The sequence below is a fragment of the Lepeophtheirus salmonis genome, chromosome 9 (assembly GCF_016086655.4).
Source record: "Lepeophtheirus salmonis chromosome 9, UVic_Lsal_1.4, whole genome shotgun sequence".
NCBI lineage: Eukaryota > Metazoa > Arthropoda > Copepoda > Siphonostomatoida > Caligidae > Lepeophtheirus > Lepeophtheirus salmonis.
The window spans coordinates 3548736-3564432 of record NC_052139.2 but is presented as its reverse complement, the minus strand read 5'-3'; the positions used below and the strand labels follow the sequence as shown (position 1 = coordinate 3564432).

At 33.8% G+C, this 15697-nt stretch overlaps 1 protein-coding gene across 1 annotated transcript; it reads right to left on the bottom strand.

Annotated features, from left to right (window-relative positions):
- Window positions 1-10217: 10217 nt before the first annotated feature.
- On the bottom strand, window positions 10218-10574 carry LOC139906385 (uncharacterized). The gene has a single exon (XM_071891159.1). It carries the CDS (start codon window positions 10572-10574, stop codon window positions 10218-10220), a length of 357 nt encoding a protein of 118 aa, XP_071747260.1.
- Window positions 10575-15697: the final 5123 nt, after the last annotated feature.

The window sequence follows — 15697 nt, the reverse complement described above, 5'->3', positions numbered from 1 at the left end:
TTATTTTTATTTTTTTTAATTGAGCATTTATTAAAATTTAATCTAATGCAGCAATATAAAGATTAAAATAATAGTAAAATACATACGTCAAGAAAGATTTAGATAAAATTAATCATAAATAAACGTCATAGTTTAAAATTGAGCCCTTAGATCAAAGCCCAACCCTTCAATAACAACTTATGTTTATCACATACTTATATAAAAATATATCACTACAAGTTATGAGTACATCAAATATGAAAATGATTAAATTAAAACAGAAAAACGAAAGATAACTATGTCTTCGATGTTGTTGTCCTTCTTTCTAAACGTTTAAGGTTGAGTAGAACTTACATGATCATTGTGGGAAAAATCGAACAATGTCTGTAGCGTAATTCCATTCTCTATCCTCGTAACGGGGGATCCTTAAGGAAAAGGTTGCGTATCTTACTGCAGATGCAATGAAAATTTTCCTGGGAGAGTGAAAGATTATTGAACACCCAGAAGTGATGCTATGTATGTTTTAGTGCCAACTAGAGCAAAGCAGACAGCTCTAGTTTCTGGGTTCGCCTTTTCCTGCCTTTAGGCATTCCAAAAAGAATGTAGCCAAATGAGTACTGGGGAAGGTAGTCAGTCCCTTGAAAAAGATCAATATTTAAATCGAAGAAATATCGAAGACCAGATAATACTGGGCATCTTTTAAATGCAAGGATGACTGAATTAAAATTCTTTCCACAGGCCTTACAGGAAGAGTAATTGATCGCGCAATGGGCCAATCTTGGCAACTGGGTAGCTAAATAAAGTACTGAAGGAATCAACTTTACGTTTTACATGTCGACACGCGTCTACAAGTTAAATCTCTTCCATTAAGCTGTCCTAACGTTTAACAAACTTTCTAAATAGTTTTTATTTGAAACATACTCTCCATATCTTTCCCATTCAATTCCAAGAACCTTAATTTTATCCTTAACCAAATATTCCTTTATTTCATAATCCTTCTCTGGAGGCCACTCCCCCAATGGGAGGATTGCTGTTTTCTTTTTTTTAAATTCCAACTCTGAGAATTTCTTGTATCTTGCAAAATCTTCTTCGACTGCAATTCCGAATTCCTTTCAACATCCATGTCATGCCATATCTTTTTCTTTCCAAAATTAACACCAAATCCAGAGTACTTATATTTGGAATCAAGGGATCAAACTATACTAAATTGAGCATACACGGTTCTAGTGCATAAAAAAATATCGTTTTGTTGGACAGTGAAATCGACAGAAAAAATTGGCCAAACTATTGCAAAAATCAGTTAAAATTTCTAGACATCAGCTAAATAATATTTTTACCACCTAAACAAGTCAGTAATTAGCTAGATCTATTTGTAAATCAGCTAGACTGGTAAAACTGTGAAGAAAACATACACACACAAAAAAAGTATATATATTGTATATAAATAATAAAATTGATTTTTTTAAATTTATTCATTTTCACTTGGAAGCTTCTAAACTTGTATAGAATTAGGAAAATTTTAGTTACTAAAATCATAATATTCATTCTGACACGGCCCGATCTGTATAGAAGTGAAATGACTTGTCTTTTTTTCTCTCTCTCTTCTCTTTGTAACTTTGTTTCAATAATAAAGATACAACGTTCTTCTGCTCAAAAATACATAAGTTCATCCACATCTTTAACGATATCATCGTATACTTCAACATATGAGAACTATGGAGTTCCATAAAACGACAGAATAATCGACTTGTTAAGCTGCAAACAATTCTAAATTGTTATTGAACAATGAATCTGTAGTTGGTAAGAATTGACTAACTACCAACTTATTGTGGGTTTTTTTTCTTTTCGGGGTAGAGTTGCGTGATACAATAAAGGTAACGACTATGAGGTTTAAACTGGGAAGAGTATGCAATATTTTTAAGTTTATAATACATATAACTATGCACTTTCTTTACTTGTCAGTTTTACTTGTCTAGGATTGTATTCATACTACAAGTTTTATGTAGGTCAGTGTACAAATGGAAAGCTTCTTATTCGTTTTTAGTGAAGGAAAAAACAACCTCAGACTGTTTAGCCTTGAAATTTAAACAAAAATTTCATTATAGCAGTTTTGTATGAAGTAAATATTTTTTCAATTTTTGTAGTAGTATAATTAATATTCAGGAATGTCTTTAATAGTGAAGAAGCAAATACTTTTTCTGAGGTTATACATAGAGGAGTATATAGTATGTCCAAGAAAGCAAAAACAACTTTTTTTAATTGTAACCTCAACAGCTTTAATATTTTCTACAGCTATTTTCATTATTATTTTATTCTTGAAAAGTAAAGAGTAACAGCCAAAGGTGTGTTTATCTAAGCATTTGCAAACGGAGACAAAAAATTAAAGCACTGATGTGACTTTATTTCTTTGCCAATTTTATTAAAATTTCCACAAAAATCAACATTATAAGATAAATTTGACATTCAATCAATAAAATTGCCATTAGTTTGAACTACACGCTCACAAAGTTCCAGGAAACGCCCCACTGCTTTTTTTACCCTTGAATCAAGTGTACTTGGTTGTTATGATCCTGGGAACGTCGTAAGAACTTATTTGGCAACCATCTGTTGTTCAATGATGTATGCTTCTCGGTTTGAAAGAAATTTTTCTAGTCTGAGAAGAACCACACAAGGGTTTATTTTATCTTGATCAATTGTGGAGTTGGGTGAAAATTTTCTCAATTTTTGACCTTGTTAAAAACTGTCCCTTGCAACGTACATACTTGATGGTGCAATGGACGTTTTAACAGGAGGCTATATTAATGCTCTCGATGCTTTATCGATTGGCTGGGATTCTTCTCCTTCCCCCCGCCCTCAACAAAGCAGCATTTGGACGATTTTGGCTGTTTCCAGGTAACAAGGCTTCTGGAAAATCATTCCCAATGAGTTATCACAATTCTCTTCAACACATTTTCTGAATTTTTTGACGAATTGAGTAGTGTAACAATCCACTTTTGCCAAAGCGAAAAAAAACACACTAAAGTGTAAAATATTATTGTAAGGAAGTATAATGAGCAACTGAAGTGGTACATTAACGTTCGTACTAGTGTGTGTGCTTATATTAAATCTGGTTTGTAGGGGGATGTGATGAGACCAGTGATGTGCCCATAAAAGACGGGGAGTAACAATAAAGGTTTGCTTGGGAGTTATAACTTAATCGACAGCTAATGGACAGCTGATTTTTTTATTTCCCCCAAAAAATGTAAAACCCAACTATATAAAAATAATGTGTCTAGAAAACCTTTTTTCCCTTGTTGGAATCGGAATAGAATTGAAGACCAATATCAAAGTAATTCTAGTTTAGGTATATATATATATATATATAGCGTAAGGACATATTCTATACACCAAAGCTTATATAATGTAAATAATAAAAAAAACATGTAAGCATCCTGTTCAAAGAAGAATATTATGAACGACCCTCTATATATTACAGCAGTGGTTCTGAAATAGGAGTACGCGTACCCCTTGGGGTACTTGGAAGCACTCAAATGGTTACTTGAGATTTAGAAGGAATATTTTACAAGTGGTACATAACTCAGGGGTGTCTGCAGATGTGAGCTGAAAGTGATATAGCTCCCCCTCTAAATTAAAGAATATTTGTTTTTTTATGAAATTTAATATATGATTTTTTTTTTCAAAAAATTTAATATTTGAAGTTTAATTTAATCTTTTGTGAATAGCGTAGATTTTTGAATTTTTTTTATAAAAAAGATATTTATTTTTTTTGTGGACAGGATTCTTTTGAAACTTAATTAAACGTTTTTTTTATTTTTTTGCAAAATTTCAAAAAAGATTCCGATGGTTGAAGCTATGAACTTGAAGGAACTTGGATGTTGGAAGTATTACAACCCAGAGTGGGAAAATTTGATGTAACAGTTTGGCCACATATCCAGCAATATAAATAAATCCTTCATCTTCACAGATTTTAGGAAGATGTAAATCATTACAAGGCTATTCTATTGTATTTTCATCATTATTTATATCTTCCTCAATCTCACCTTTAATGATTTGAGGATAAATTAGTCTTGAAAAAATTATATGTTACCTTCTGAATTTGCTTCACTCAAACAGGACCTAAAAGGAGAAGCAGGATTAGGATATGTACATTAGTGCATTGGTGATACTACAGCCTTTAATTTATTCAAACATAGAAACAAAACATTGGTCTCCTTCAGATCAGACGGGATCATTCTCAACAACCATTACTTCAGTATCAGTCCTTTAACAAAATCCTCCTCATTCCATTTTCCAAACATCTTCCATCTGATGAGTTTACATTGAGATTTAGTAAATCTCTTTTCCAGTTCTCCTTTCATCGCTTCCTTAAAGTTAGATTTGGATTTTAATAATCTATTTTCCGATAGAAAGATTTTCACTTTTTCGTGTAAATCTGCATTCTGTTTCCTTAGTGACTCGTGTTCTAGAATGAGAAGATCTTTTCTGGTATTAGAAGCCCTACTAATTTGTATAATCCAGAATACACATGCTTGATTAGATGCGTCACCTTTCTAACACAAGTGTTTGAGTTGATTTTACGTTGGTTTAGGATGATTTGTCTAATGTCTCCAAATATATTTCATTAGAATCTTCTTCAAAATGGTCAACTATATTTATTAATTCATTCGTTTTCCTTGGAGCTTGCTCAAATCCTTCTCCTGGTATAAGACCTCTGCAAGGGATAACGTCTTTTTTCATTTTTTATTTTTTTTAAAGTAGTCCCAGTAATTCACCTTTTACATCCCTTTTATAAGCATTTTCCTCAAAATTATTCTCACAAACTCTAGGGTATCTTCCTAAGGGATATTTTCAATGGTAAGCACTTTCCCATTTTTTCCTCCTTGAGGGATCCTTTGGAAAATGATGATAAATTTTGTTGTTAGGAGAATTAAAAATGGCAACTGCACAACTGACAGGAAATTATACTTTTTCAGAATGTCGACTAGGTGTTATTATAGTAATAATAATTATCAATTAGAAATAATACATTTATATATTGTAAAATGTAACTAAGATACTCCAAGGATACGAAACTTCTCTCTCTTGGCCCACAACGTAGTCCCAATTCTTAATTTTGTCCTTTTGTGAATTTGTATATGGTGCCCTTTCTATTCTCTCTGACGTCAAAATCTCCTTCTCTTGCCCAGCAGTCGGTACGATACAACAAATTGAACATTCTAGCAAGCCCGATTACATGATAGTCTAACATTGTATTTCTATTAACCTTGCTATTTACAAAGTATTGCAGACGTGTACATGTATATAGTATAGACCATGTATTCAGGATACATTGTATATAATACTTCTTATGTAAATCATACCAATTTTTTAATATTAGAAATATTAATGTAAGTATGTTACAAAATTCCGATTTGCGGAGAGAAAAAACTTGGAAAATGCGTGCACGGATGTTTAGAAGTGTTATGGGGATCCCCATAGAATTGCTGAATTTTCATAATTTAAATGGGGTAATTAACTTTTACGTTTATTATATTTAATGCATGCTTAACATTTTACCCATTTTAATTTTTTTCTCAATCCATTGCTTCGTTTAATAGTAATATTTGCTGGAAAATAAGTCATTTCAAGATAGCCTTCAAAATTACTAATAAATTGTAATGGACCAAACAAAAAGTATAATGGACGTTTAGACATTTATTTATATAATATCCTGTGAAGCTTCTTATCAATTTATGTATGCAAAGTACCTCAATTTTAAACCGTCATTAGCACTTTCAATCTTTATTACTGCACCTCTATTGTTAACATCTCTCTTTTTTTTCAGTAATTATCATTTATGGTCTAAAATCCTCCTTTATCAAAAACTTTCTTTTTTTAATGTTGTCTGCTTTTATATTGGAACATCAAATATATATAAATTAATATTGACATATATATTTATTGACAAAGGCCACCAGTTTTCAATGATATACTCCGGTGTCTTTTCTGACATAAAATTATGTATTTAAAATAAAACTCTTTTAATTGATTTTTGACATCTGTTGTTGAATAATTTATTTACATTGTATTATGTGTATTCATTTTATCAACACTGTGGCAATGAGTTAATTTTCATACACATGATTCATAACAAAAATAATAATATAGTACATACAGTCGATGAACAGTAGGGTGAATCAGTATTGTAATGGAGCAAAATAGAATAATGAAACATATCTTCTACAAATACCATACGTCAGTTGTTTAACAACAAACTTTGGGTGTATGAGCAGGTTGTTGTTTGGGCGCCAAGCCAGAGGTGTTTGGCATCAGCTTAGAAAAAATGGCATTGATCAATAAAGTATTTATTCCAAAATCGTGAAAAAGGAAGTATCCTTGTTGTGCTCCGCGCCTGACAAGATACTGTTGAGATTGCCAATTTATTAAACCTTTGTGTGGAGAGTTAGGAAGGAACTGGAAGAGTCTAGAGGTAATTATGAATCCACATCAGAGCGTGCTGATCACTAGATGAGATTAGACTGTCCAATGATAAGGTTTTCATTGCAAATTTCTAAAAATTCATTGATAATGAGGTGTTCCAATCGATGAGGGTAATTGTCAAGGATCTCTACTATTCTGAAATGATGATCAGAAAATTAGTGGCAGATGATTTTTGTCCGACAACAAGACTCCTTACCCCATTGCAAAGAAAACGTTGAACGAGTGGTCAGTATTTTTTTTTACTTTATTGGACCCAGGATCAACAGACGTCAACCCTAAAGACTTCTTTGAGTTGACCGACACACCAAGAGATCCTCCTGCAACACAAAATCTGAGCTCACGTACAAAATCCGGAGGAAATTTGGAATGTACCAAGTGAGACTGTCATCCAGCCCTTTTCCTGTTTCCAAAATTGAGTTGAGGCTGTCATTAAGGTCAAAAGCAATTATATTGAATAATTATAACAAAAAAATTTATTCAGTTTTCATTTGGGATGAGTTTTTATTCAAATTGGATGACTAGTTTACGAGAAAATCCATTTTATAAAATCGGGCTGGTTGTTAAATAGAGGTTGCCCTCCGTAGTTTTAGTTAAGGGTGTGAGCAGTAGAATCAAGAGGCTGCTTCATCGACAGCTAATGGACAGCTGATTTTTTTATTTCCCCCAAAAAATGTAAAACTCAACTATATAAAAATAATGTGTCTAGAAAACCTTTTTTCTACGTTTAAAAACAAAACAAAAATGGTGCCTACAGTAGTTGCTTCATATTTACATTAATTTTATAATCTGTTTGGTGTTTTACAGCATCAGTTCATCACTCGCTCACTACCTGTTGATCAGACTCATAGCTAAATATATTTGAGAGCGCCATTGTTGCACCATTTCATATTAGTTGATGCATAGGGAACTTTTTGATGTGATAATTTTTTAAACCCACCCCAAAAAAACAAAAAACTGCAAGTTCCCCTGATGACATTACCAGTAAATAATTTTCCCCTCACCTGCAAGTACATTACGACACCTGTGAAGAAGAATCAGCGCCATTGCTTAGACTTTTTTGGGGGGGAAGGGGGAGGTGATTATCTTTTACAAATTTTTCGACTCTTATTTTGAAAATAAGTTATAAAAAAATTAGAATATGGCTATGGACTTTTCATTTGGTTCATTTTTAATCGAATGACGTATTTATTTTTCAAGAAAAGGTCTTTTGTTCAATTTTTCCCCCTAAAAATTCATAATTTTTTACTAACATCTTATTTTTTCCAACTCTAATACTCCATCCCCAATCTCTTCTATTTATTTATTTATTCATTGGTAATTATTAATAATTATGTTTGCCTGTTTTGGTTGAGAATGAATAATAGTAATGAAATAAAGCAGTAAGAATGAAAAAATTTAATTTGTTCCGGATATATTTTACTCTTGTAATATACTTATTCCTTTTTATCAAACAATTATGTTTATAATCAATTACAGATCCCGTACTTTGATCTTAAATAACTGATTTCGCAGGAACATTCACGAACATGATTTCCAAGTACTGATTATTTACTTTTTTTTTACTTAGAAAATAGATATAGACATTGAAATTAAGGTATACATTGGCAAAAGCATGTATAAATGATTCAAACAATAATAATAATTAATTAATTGTGAGAGTTTGCCTTATCATTTTGCTATCATGTGTTTGGCAGCAGAGCAAAGTAATTTGTTGTATTTGACTAAGCACAACATTTATGAATGATTTCCAGATGTCTTTGAGTCAAAACAGTCATGTCAATGGATTCATCCTTATTTTTTTTAATCTTTATTGACAATTACGTAAGTCGATTCATGTTTTTTTTTTTACCTATTTGATACTTTATTTCTCCTTATAAAAATTTTGACACTATAATTGTGGGTAAAAAATATTTTTTTATATTTTTAAAGACCCTGGCTTAATCAATATACTACATCCCTCTTCAAGCTTGTATTTATTGCTCGCTACTTAAAGTCGTCAAATATTTTATTAAAATGTAATAATTAAGAGTCAAAAGAGATTTTCCTCTAACTTAATCAAGGCCAATATCCTGTATGGAGCTTGTCTACAAGGAAAGAGTAAAAGAATTGTTAACCCATTAAGGTGTGGAGTGTTTTTCAAAACGAGAAATATTACAATGATTTAGTACTATTAAGAGTTGGTCATAAGTTATATATAAGATATTATAATAATTAATTATGATCTATGATCCTATCTAATATAGGAATCTCATTTGGAGTATCAAGTTCAAAAGAAGATACATAAATTCAAGCATAATTTATATACTTTATTTCATGACGGAATATATACCCTACATCTGATTCAAACTCTAAGAACTTAATAAATTCCAAATACACTAACAGCCTCTTTTGTAGCCTCGTCTTGAAGGTTCCATCAATATCTGTCACCTGTAGTCCAGGGTCAATTTGCCCTCTTTTCCATCTAAAAAACAAGAATTCCTTTTACAGACTGTTTATTTCTTTCTCCTAAGGCACAGACGCGTGTGCTGTCTTTATTTACAAATATATAACAGAAATTATTTTCAAAAGAAACACGGAATAACATCACAACATAAATATTAGTGATGTATCGAACAATTATAAAGTCCATAATTCAGCATGGCCTTTAAAAAAAACATCAGCTAAAAGAAATGAGACCAACATATTAGGAGTGTGAAATTATTAATAGTACAAGAATTCAGGTTGAGTATTGCGCCGGACTTGGCAGCGTGCGCGACTAGTGATACGCTCCTGTAGCGTCGGTCCTTCAGTAGTTCGGGTGTCATCTCTCACGCCCTTAGCTAGTGACTCCATATTAGTCTGATCTTCAGAAGTATGTGATAACAGCGATTCTGAGGGAATTATGTCCCTTGTAGAAAGAAACCCTTTGGGAGCACTGACGGTCTGATGACTTAGGGGAGAAGTGACAACTTGATGATTTTGAGAAGCGTTGACCACTTGATGTTTCATACTTGACTATGTTGGAGGAGAATGGGGCTTCACCTCACATTCCTCTGGACATCATACGTTATATATCCAGAATAGAAGTCGATTGTCACTAATGTACCTCTAATTCCATTAGGTCAACCCCAAGTATTTGCAAAGGTTTAGACGCTGAGACTTGTCTTTCTGGATGATGTGGTTTTTGTTGTCATGAATCTGACTCAGTTCTGCATGGATATCTTGCATACTTGTTGGCCATCCTATTCTGATATATTTTGATAGAAGTAAAAGGATGGGATCCGCTTCAGTTTCTGATTGAATTGATTCTAGTCGCGTTGTTGCAATTTTCAATACCCGGGTTATCGTAACATCCAGTCCAGGGACTCTTTCATCTCTTCCTGGTGGGATAAACTGCGATAAAGTGTCGGCCAAAAGAACGCTCTTAGCACAGACGTATTTGACTTCCAAGTTATATTTGGCCAGACGTAGCAACATGCGTTGAAGTCTTGCTGAGGCCAAACTAATGGGCTAGTTTGATTCCAATGCCTTATGGTCTGTGTGCACTGTCACTAGGCGTCCAAAAGTATAATTGTGTAGCTTCTTGCACGCAAATAACACAGCAAGAAGCTCCCTTTCGATGTTGGCATACTCCATTTCTGTTGGACGTAGTAATTTACTCACATATCTCACTGGCATTTCTTTTTGAATGAGCACAGCGCCTAATCCCTTCGTCGATGCGTCCGTTTCTATTGTGAGATAATCTTTCCAAAGTATTCAACTTGACGCTTCTTATTATTTCATTTGTTCAGGTTGAACTTTAATGAGGCTACTTTGGCTCTTGAGATCGTTTCCAATAAGTCAATGGTGTGAAGCTCCTCCGTCGATCCCTGGACTTTGATATCGTCAGCACAAGGGAATGGGCCAGGTATTCCCTGCAACGCACGGTCCATATGTTCACAGAAAATTTCTGCCGATATTGAAAGACTAAAAGGTAGGCGTATGAAGAAATATTTCTCGAACGGTGTATTAAAAGCCGTGAGAGGCTGACTCTTTTTGTCCAGTATTTTAGTCCAGTAACCTGACTTAGGTTGAAAAGTGTTGTCCATGGCTGAAGCTGTGTTAAGCATCCTCCCATGATGCTGTGTAATGGACATTTATGATCAGATATTGTTCAGGTTTCTAGGGTCAAGACACAACTGCAACGAACCGTTCTTCTTCACCACGGTGACAATGGTGTGTCCACATCTTGTTGTTTCCGGACAAGCCCGAATTATGCCGTTTCCCTCCATTTGGTGTAGTTGCTCCTTTAGCTTTGGCAAAATACTTTGGGGTACAGATCTGGTTGGCAATTGTACCAGCTTGGCATCTGATGCAAGCATCAAAGTAACTTCTTCTTCAAATTTTCGAACGGTCCCATCAAACATATCTGGAAAGATTATTTTTAAGTCCCTGATATATCTCCCATTTCCGCTTTAACTTAGAGTATTTTATTTCTGACTTATTCATGATGTGGATCGCATTGTCCCATTGAGGGGACCGTTCTGCAGTGACTTTGCTTAGGTGACAGGAGGGTGCATGCATACTTTTTACAAAATATAATACCAAGCAAAATCTTTTGTCCCGATTTGGTGATGTAAAATATATCCTTAAGTTGTTTTCCGTTACATGCAACCATGATATCGATGAATCCAAGATTATTTAAGTTTTGACCGGATAATCCATATAATTTCATTTTACTGGTCGACAGCTTCTCTTGTGACATTCTTAATTATTTTAAAATTGATATTGGTATACACGAAACCATAGCTCCCGAATTCACTTTACCGATGTGCTTAAAACTCTTCGTATATCCAATTATTTGAGGGAAGAATTATATCGAAGCCCGTACTTCATTCAACTGAATATCTCTCTTAAGAGACTATATGTACATATATAGAGTGAAGATCTTACTCTTCGCTGTCCTCATCAGAATTCATAGCATTTACTATATATTGCTGCTTGCTTTTTCTTTTTGATACAAGCCTTACAAAATGACCATTCTTTTTACAGTACCGACATACGGCATCCTAGACTGGACAATCCACACTTGGAGGAAACTTGATTTTACAATAAGAACATAATTGACGATTGTTAATCCTAGGCATACTTATTTTATCTCCATTTCGTTGTGATCTTCGAGTAAGATCCCCTGCGTAGCCAGCACCTAATTTGGATACTGACTCTTCAGGCGCCAAGAGAATCACTGTAGCGTCCACCGCTTCACACCTATGTAGAATTTCAAGAGATTCCTTCACTTTAACTTTCTTCCCCTTCGCCATCAACTTCCTCCGTCCATCCATGGATCAACTTATCCGTCATAAGGAAATCCGTATTTTCAGGGAACTTGGCCTATTTATGTAGTTCCACAATTCTTGAGGAGTAGGTAGTTGTATTCTCCTCTGATGATTGTTTCATGGAGTAAAATGCCTCTTTGGCTTCTCTAAACGAAGTTTCATGAGTGGGACATAAATCAAGCTGATGTAGCAGCTGTTTTACCGTGGACACGTCAAGGTCTGGATCCTCACTGAACACCAGTGCACGGGCACATATAAATAGATGATTAACTTTAATCTCCTCTTTTTTTAAGCAAGAGGTCCTCCAAGAATGCGCGCCGCTTCTATCCGCCAGAGCTTAAATTGAGCAAAGGCTTTGTTAGACGTCCAGTTCACTTGGATCTGTGGTTTCTACCCTTTCGACATAATCCCTTTGGTTGATTATCGGATTACGAAACAGTATAACAATTTAGAAAGTGTTCAATTAACGTTGAGGGTCACCATATTTTATTCTTTCTCTAAACGCTCAGACACGTGTGTTGTATTAATATTTATTTATTCTAAAATATATTTAACTTTCTATATTGGTCGTAGCTATAAACTCGTATATATATACGGACAATAATTAAAAAATAGATAGAGTTGAGTTACAAGTGTAGAACCTGTAATAGCAATGCTGAAAAGACGCCTTCTGCTTTCCTGATCTGTACTATTGTATTCTTCAAAGATGGTGCATGCAAATTTGCTAATAATTTGAGTAAAAGTTATGCCTAAATGCATATTGATGAGTAATTTTATCTTTTCTGGAGTCCACTCTCTATTCTAGAGCTTCCCATCCAAAAAAGAGATGTCAAACCTAGACGAAGTTTATTTCCATCCTAGAAAATTGATTTTCCTATAAAACAAAGGGTTTCTTCCAAGAAGGAAATAGCTGGTTCCCTTGCTCGAATTGAATCGAAATATTCAAAGACCTGATGTGTAGGTATTTCCTTCTTAGCTGGTGGAAAGCTTCATCACACTTCTTTTTGGTCATACAATGGACGACTTCAAAGGATAATTGCTACCGACAGACCTCCTTCCTCAATTTCAGAGTATTCATCTTCCTTAGGGACCTCCTGATAGGAACCAAACTCCTACAAAACATGAAGACAAAAGTTCTCAACTAGGTCTCCGACAGTCGACAGTAAAGCCTTAGAATTCTTGCAGGGGAAATAATTGGAAGTGGCTGGCGAAGCTTTGGAAGCATTTTTGTTCAATTCAAAATTAGTCTTAACGTGATAATAAAGCTCGTCTGCTCCCTTAAGCGACAGGTTGCAGACCTTACAGACTAAACCATTATCAGATGATTCCAATAGACTAAAATTAACATCTGACAAAATTAATTTCCTATTAAGATATAAAATAATTAATCAACTTTGCTGTATAAATATTTATAAAGTCAGAAACATAAATAAGACTTGTAATCATTTTCAGTATAAATAAATGAATGACGTCGTAGGAAAAGCGACATCTTGTAAAAAAAAGATATGAAAAAAACTAACCATACAGATTCCTTAAGTTAACGGTCGCGTTTCATTACTTAGTTTAAAGGATTAGAGCGGAATAATGCTCTGTATAGTGCACCTTTGAAATTTGTGAAGTAAACTTATAAATGAGTCAACTGTGGAGTTCCATAAATCATTAATAGTATTTAATAGGTTCATACCTAAAAAAAAGAACCATCAAGAAAGAAACTCTACGAACACTCAATTTAAGCCTGAGATTATGAATTAGTTTTATTTACATAAATTATGAAGTTTTTTGTAGCCGGAGTCGGATTCAGTTTAAGTTTTCTGACTCTTGACTCTGACTCTGCAGCCCTGTTTTGAACTTACATGTACTCTGTGAATGTAATTACTTCTGGAATGTATCTTTGCTTACACCATAGCATCACTAGTTATTTACTGGCCAGTAGATTGAATGGTGAGACGTTTCTATAAGAAACCACGTGTTGGAAGTTATGGGATTGACAGCGGAGTTTTCTTTAATGATTTTTTGTTGCAATAGTTTGACATTTGAGGGGTTCGAGCATAGAGAAAGAAATATATTTGGCCGACACTTTATTTTTTATTTCGGGGTTTCATTGTGAGGCAGTCGTCTTTTTTAATATAAGGCTTGTAGAGACTAGCTGCTATAAAAATAGATGGAGTAGGGATGTACTTGGTTTGAAGATGCAGTTTGGACTAGTCAACGTTCCCATTAGTCTTCTTTAGGCTTTCTACCTGCTCATCATTTTCCCGTTCAATCACTGATTTTGCAAAAACTTTCCGTTCTCCCTCCCTTCCTTCATTTTTCCGTTCAATCGTTCATTTTTGAATTATTTCTTTATTCATTAAATATTTATCTAGTATAAAAAATCCAACTTACAAAATACTCATTAATATATAAAGCCCTTTTTGTTTCCCAATACATGAAAAGAGGCTCAAGGGGATAGCTTAATAAAAGCAAAACAGACAACCCCAGGCGTCCTGATATGTGCAGGTGTCCTATATACTGTTAAGAATTATGCTTACAAATTTTATAAAATGCTTTCCAATTTGTTCATATTGTTTTTTGAACAACCTTATAAGAGTCTCAAGGCAGTTTTTCATGGCACCCTCGAAAAGTGCCTACAGACATTATTTTTATTCAAGGCAACCTCGGATTTATTTTCAACAACCTCCCTCCCTTTAAAAAATAGCTGAACAGACATATTTTTCCAAAGTAACCTTATTTACTATCAAGGCCGACCTTTGGCAAGGACAATATGAAAAAAGAGGTGAGCTTGAACCTAACTTGACTTTCGGGTCGGTTTTTATTTTTCCAACTTGATAGTTTGCCCAAGTTGGGGTCATAACACTCCGACCTGGTCGGCCTTTAATTATTAACTGTCAGACCAAGTCGGGTTTCATTTTTTTACTTTCTGGTGGATCTGATTGGAGAAACCTCTGATTGGGTTTTAATGCCTTTGCTCATTTTTTCAAACCCCTGTAAATTTCTCTTGTGAGCTCATCTCTTATATACCCACAATGGTCTTTGTTTGTTTATAATGTCTATAATATTTTTAGCTACAACCCGACCTAAATGCACTGCCTTGCCACTTAAGAACTGCATTCCTTAGTGTGAAAATAATAAGTGCATATCAACGTTATACATGTATTTGTGCAGTTGTTATATTTATAATTTATTTTGTAACCCTTGTGTAAAGTTTTCATTTTGTATATAGTTCAACTTTATTTTTTGCATCGGCTACTGATGTTACATTTTGTAAATTATTTATAAGATTGGTAGAGGTGTTTATTGTTTCTCAGAATATAATAAATGTCTAAGGCAAAAAGTATATTGAGGTATGAGAGTATAATATTGAATATACATATTATATTATTAGCTAATATCTTGAATAGGTCGCCAAATTGATTAGGATTGATCCTGGTCGATTGAATAGCTAATTACAATACCAAAGAAATAAAAATTTTAAATACAAGAAGCAAGATAAGGTAGAAGCGTCAGACGTCATCCACTCCACTTTTTTTTTTTCTTATTTTTCAATTGGTTTTGCCTTAGGCCTACTAAATCTAACTAACTCGAAGATAAAGCTATAAAATTGACTGGAATTATGAGTTAAAAAGCTCACAACTACGAATTATAGTTTAAGACTAATTATTTGAATTTGATATTAAATAATAAATTATCCACGGCTTGCTAGGCCCATTCATCATTCTATGAAATAGAGTATTCTAGCTTAGGTAATATTGAAATTTCCTAGCTATTCATTCATTTCCAATTATAATTGATAAACCTTTCATTAATATCGAGTGCAAATTTCTAGAAATTGTGTGGTTATAAATGAAAAGGCAAGTTTAATAAAAATTCAAGGTTATGCCATTATGTAATCGGGCTTGCCATAATTTTCTATTTGATGCACCGTACCGACGGCTGGGCAAGAC